The sequence below is a fragment of the Lampris incognitus genome, chromosome 1 (assembly GCF_029633865.1).
Source record: "Lampris incognitus isolate fLamInc1 chromosome 1, fLamInc1.hap2, whole genome shotgun sequence".
Taxonomy (NCBI): domain Eukaryota; kingdom Metazoa; phylum Chordata; class Actinopteri; order Lampriformes; family Lampridae; genus Lampris; species Lampris incognitus.
Genome location: NC_079211.1, coordinates 2,503,241 through 2,509,240, shown reverse-complemented (window position 1 = coordinate 2,509,240; position 6,000 = coordinate 2,503,241). Strand labels below are relative to the sequence as shown.

Sequence of the window (6,000 nt, the reverse complement as noted above, 5' to 3'; positions counted from 1 at the left end):
GCACTAGAGATCAGAAGACATACAAGCACCTGAAAAACATGACGGATTCAACATTTACAACTGTCCAGTAACACATTCAGTCTGTCTGGAGGTTTGCAAGTGCACTGTGATCTGTGCAAAACCTCCAGTGACCCAGCACGCACCACTGGTGAGGGTGTTTTGGATGGATCTGGTGTTTGGGGCATGAGAGGGGTCAGTGTGAGAATGTCCATCCTCTTCAGGGGACACAAGACACCTCTGCCTGTGTCTGTCTCTCGGACATAGTCACTGGCGGACCTAATCCACAGTAGTCTGTCTCACCATTGGCAACACTGTGGAAACTGTTTCTGAGCCTGTATCATGGTGCAGCCGCACATGGTCCTGATGTCTGTGGAAAACACATTCGTCAGTCAGCTTAACAACAGAGGAGACTGGGCCACTCTGCCCAACAGTAACCCCAGGTAGCCATTGTTGGCTGTTGTTACTTCTGAAGTTTCTTACATAGACATTGTCATCTGACTTTAAATGTCTCTCTCGTGCATGGTGAATCATGTTCCTCCTTCTGCTTTTTCTGCTTTCTCTCCACTTTTGCCCTCATGTCCGGGTGCAGCAGGTCCAATCTTGACTTAGGCCTATGCCCCGTCAGCAATCCTGCTGGAGTTCATGCAGTCATAGTCTGTGTCATGGGGTGGCATTTAAACAAGAAGCAAGAAAGCCAGTTGCTAATAGAGTCCCCTGTCCTCCACTTCAGGCCTTCCTTCACTGTCTGAACAGCCTGTTCAGCCAAACCATTTGAGGCTGGGTTGAAAGGACCTGTCCGATTGTGACAAATATCAGTCTGTTGCATGAACTCAACGAACAGCACACTGGTGAATGTTTGGCCATTATCGGTGACCAGGGTGTCAGGCAAATCATGGACTGCAAAGATTTGCCTGAGTTTGTCTATGGTTGTATAGGTTGTGATGTTGCTCATGATGTGGGCTTCTATCCATTTGGAGTACACATCCACCATTACAAGAAACATCTGCCCCGTAAAGGGGCCAGCAAAATCCAAATTTAGCCTAGACCAGGGTTGGTCTGGTCACTCCTATGGGTGCAAAGGAGCTGGTGGTGCCATGTTCTGGTTGGTTTGACACTCCGTATATGATTTTACCTCATTCACTAGATCATGATCCATTTTTGGCCACCAGACGTAGGATGGTTCAAGGCTTTTCATCCGAGACACACCTGGATGAGTCTCATGTATTTCCTCCACAATCTGTGAATGGCCAGGGGCAGGTATGATTACCCTCAAACAGCAGAAGACACAGGCATCCCGAAGACTTAGTTCTGTCTTGCGTTTAGTGTAAGGCCTCAGTTCCCCACCTTCCAAAACACCAGGCAAACCTTATAAAAGGAAAGTTGACTTCAGACAGGACTGGGTCCCTCTCTGTCCAATGCTTGATCTGCGTTGCCTTTACAGGTGTCTCTGACAGGCTCTCCAATGAAAACACAGTCTCTGGTGGCACATACAGTGCATCCGGGAAGTATTCACACCCCTTCACTTTCTCCACATTTTGTTATGTTACAGCCTTATTCCAAAATGGATTAAATTCCTTTTTTTCCCTCATCAATCTACACACAATACCCCATAATGACAAAGTGAAAAAGGTTTTGTAGAAATTTTTGCAAATTTATTAAAAATAAAAAACTGGAATATTGCATGCACATAAGTATTCACACCCTTTGCTATGACACTCAAAATTGAGCTCATGTTCATCCTGTTCCCACTGATCATCCTTGAGATGTTTCTACATCTTGATTGGAATCCACCTGTAGTAAATTCAATTGATTGGACATGATTTGGAAAGGCACACACCTGTCTATATAAGGTCCCACTGTTGACAGTGCATGTCAGAGCAGAAACCAAGCCATGAAGTCAAAGGAGTTGTCTGTGGACCTCCGAGACAGGATTGTATCGAGGCACAGATCTGGGGAAGGGTACAAAAAATTTTCTACAGCTTTGAAGGTCCCGAAGAGCACAGTGGTCTCCATCATTCGTAAATGGAAGAAGTTTGGTTCCACCAGGACTCTTCCTAGAGCTGGCCGCCCAGCCAAACTGAGCAATCGGGGGAGAAGGGCGTTGGTCAGGGAGGCGACCAAGAACCCGATGGTCACTCTGACAGCTCCAGCGTTCCTCTGTGGAGATGGGAGAACCTTCCAGAAGGACAACCAACTCTGCAGCACTCCACCAATCAGGCCTTTATAGTAGAGTGGCCAGACGGAAGCCTCTGCTCAGTAAAAGGCACATGACAGCCCGCTTGGAGTTTGCCAGAAAGCACCTAAAGGACTCTCGGACCATGAGAAACAAGATTCTCTTGTCTGATGAAACCAAGATTGAACTCTTTGGCCTGAATACCAAACGTCACGTCTGGAGGAAACCAGGCACCTCTCATCACCTTGCTAATACCATCCCTACAGTGAAGCATGGTGGTGGCAGCATCATGCTGTGGGGATGTTTTTCAGCGGCAGGAGACTAGTCAGACTAGTCAGACTGGGAGACTAGTCAGGATCGAGGGAAAGATGAATGGAGCAAAGTACAGAGAGATTCTTGATGAAAACCTGCTCCAGAGCGCTCAGGACCTCAGACTGGGGTGATGGTTTACCTTTCAACACGACAACGGCCCTAAGCACACAGCCAAGACAACGAAGGAGTGGCTTCGGGACAAGTCTGTGAATGTCCTTGAGTTGCCCAGCCAGAGCCCAGACTTGAACCCCATTGAACATCTCTGGAAAGACCTGAAAATAGCTGTGCAGCGACGCTCCCCATCTAACCTTACAGAGCTGGAGAGGATCTGCAGAGAAGAATGGGAGAAATACCCCAAATATAGGTGTGCCAAGCTTGTAGCTTCATACCCAAGAAGACTTGAGGCTGTAATCGCTGCCAAGGGTGCCTCAACCAAGTACTGAGTAAAGGGTGTGAATACTTATGTACATGCAATATTTCAGTTTTTTATTTTTAATAAATTTGCAAAAATTTCTACAAAACCTTTTTCACGTTTTCATTATGGGGTATTTTGTGTAGATTGATGAGGAAAAAAAAGGAATTTAATCAATTTTGGAATAATTCTGTAACATAACAAAATGTGGGGAAAGTGAAGGGGTGTGAATACTTTCCGGATGCATTGTATGTACTAGCAGGATTCTCAAGCAAAGGTAGTCGTCTCATCACATCGGTGTTTGCATTATCCTTACCCACTGTACACCATAGTGTACTTGTAGGCTGACAGCGTGAGAGCCCAATGCTGTATCCTGGCTGAGGTGAGCGGTGGGTTGCATCTGGTCTCACTAAACAGGCTCATCAGTGGTTTATGGTCCCTATAAGTTGTGAATGCACATCCATAGAGATACTGATAAAAGCGTTTGACAGCAAAAACAATAGCCAGACCTTCTTTGTCTAACTGTGAATATTTCTTCTCAGCTGCCGTCAAGGTACGTGAAGCAAAGCAAATAGGCTTCTCTGAATGGTCCTCCATTACATGTGAGAGAACTGCCCTGACATTGTAGGGCGAGGCATCACGTGAAAGGGTGAACTCCTTGTCTGGATCATAATGAACAAGCAGCCTCGCTGAGTGGAGGAGGTCTGTCAAAGCTTCCCCTTGCTCTTCACCCCACTGCCACTTAGTGTCTTTATGAAGCAGCTTGTACAGCAGGGCCAACACCTTTGAGAGGTCAGCAAGGAACTTGCCATAATAATTTACTAGGCCCAAAAATGTTCTGAGTTCATGGACATTCTTGGGGCTCAGGGCCTCTTTGACAGCTCTCACTTTGTCTTCCACTGGGCTGTGATCTTGTGCCCCAGGTAGGTCACACCCGATGCCAGGAACACATACTTTCTATGTTTCAATTGCAGCCCTGCATCTGAGAGCCACTTCAGCACCTGTTCTAAGTTTGCCAGATGCTCCTTTTCCATGGCCCCCGTGATCAAAATATCAGAACGGCTCGGTAGAGTGGGGTAATTGGCCAACAGTTGGGTAGAAAAGGGGGGGGGGGATTTACACCACACATAGTAACATCAAGGAGTTACAATAGTGGATACGCCTGTTACGGTGATGGGAAGTCAAACTGTCCCAACAAAATCATCCAGGTTTAAGGATCTTTTTCTCCTCCTCCCCTCAATACTCAGTACTCCAATATTGCTAAGCCTCTCATCACTTATAGTTGTTCGTAAATGAGTTTTATAAGCTTCAGCTCTGAGAAGCTGCACTCACAACTAGCACTGCTAACACGCAAGGTCATAGCTGTGCGACACAAGCAGAAAAACTGAAAAAACACTTCTTTGTATAGTTCAATCAAAGTGGTAAACTCCACAACACTGGACAGTGTTTTCATCTAAACAGCCTTCCTTGGCTGATACAGCTCATGTTTGAGATCATCAAGATCACGTTCATATAGACTGCCAAAACTTACAACTGTTGCCTTTAGCAAAAAGCCTTTACTCTTTGGGTTCAGTGCTTGTATACCCCTCAATATTTCACAGTTTGTTTTGCTGAAACGCCTCTTCGTCTCTGCTTTCACATGATCCAAAAATGGGGTAAAATACACCCTACCTAAACTTACCCATGTCCCCTTCCTTGCACCTATGTTGTCCTATAGTGGTCTCTACAACATAGCCACTAAGTCTGAAGCTCCCTCCTTGTAACCTTTTCTCAAAAGCCTCAACTGCAATATTACACTGTGTTGCTGTGTCCATACTCTCTTGCCATAGCTCATCAAAACCGGATTCACCTAAAGTCTCCTGTAGTGCTTGGATTATGTCCACGGCTCTAGCTAGATCAAGTGATGGCACTTGAAGCATGTCAGAGAGCAACTTGGTGTCCCCAAGAAGCTTCCTGAATACGACTAGAGTTCCAATAAAGGTGAGGTCTATTTGAGTAAGTAGGCCCCATGCTTCCACAGATTATTCCTCACTGTTCTCCACATCAATCTCATGAAGTACACATAATACAGCTGGTAGTCTGTCCATGAGGTTTTTACATGCCTGGTAGCGACATGCCCTCCTGGTATCACTAAGCCTCTGTAGCTCTCTGGGTGCATCGTGATACATGTCTTCTTGAACTGACAGCCATTTATGATGAACATAAGAGCCTGACATACGATTTCTGCTTCAATGAAAAAAAACCCAAAACAATCAGCTTCAGGGACTGCTTTCACTGCATCAGTGGTAACAAGGTTGAGACAATTTGCATTAGTGCATATAAAAAGCATGTTTAGCCCCTGCTTTGATCCTGGCTGCAACCCTACTGCATTTCCCTGATGCCCCATCCTAACCTTGACCTATAAGATTAGATTTGTATTAAAGGCCATACTGAGTGAGCTAGAGAGAGCGCATGGAAGGAGCTAGCATCAGCTAACAACTTCATGAAACAGAGAAGAGTGTTGCTACAGCGCTCATTTTAACGACAGAGAAGAGATTTCGGACGTTGCACAAACTCAGTTAGCTCTCTACCTGCAATCCCCTGGTCTCTATCTGTTGTGATGGAGTGGTAGCAACATTCTCCGTTTCATATTGTAACTGAACATTTTCCGACATTGCTAACCGCTCGACTAAAGGGGGCCGACCGGCCAGTGAGTCTTTTTGTAGGTTACAGTAGTCACCCTCTCCCGGAAGCGCCCCTTCGCGCTTCGTTATTCTCAGGCTCCGAAGAGACTTCTGAGGATCTGCATGCTTCGGAACACTTCCGGATCCTGCCACTGCCACCAATGTAACCAAGCATTTTTTCGCCCGGTGCGGGATTCTATCCGGGGTGTACTGCACCACAAGGCAACATCGCTAACTGCTCGACTAAAGGGGGCCGACCCCTGGCCGATTGGCCAGTGAGTCTTTTTGTACGTTACAATATTCTAACATCCCCAAATAAACAACAGTGGGAGACATTCTTACTGCACATTGTTTTTAATGACAATAAACTCAATTGAATTGAATTGAATTGAATTGAAGGGGGTAACTCACTTCAACCACCACCAATGTGTAGCACCACC

At 46.0% G+C, this 6,000-nt stretch overlaps 1 protein-coding gene across 1 annotated transcript in view; it reads right to left on the bottom strand.

The window, feature by feature from the left end:
- Positions 1-3,209: 3,209 nt before the first annotated feature.
- egf (epidermal growth factor) overlaps positions 3,210-6,000 on the bottom strand; it is a 116,272-nt gene continuing 113,481 nt past the window's right edge. The window contains exons 23-24 of the mRNA XM_056296711.1: positions 4,579-4,860; positions 3,210-3,808 (exon numbers count right to left, since the gene is read on the bottom strand). Of these exons, the coding sequence (XP_056152686.1) occupies positions 3,210-3,808; positions 4,579-4,860 (881 nt within the window). The remainder of the gene's footprint in view (positions 3,809-4,578; positions 4,861-6,000) is intronic.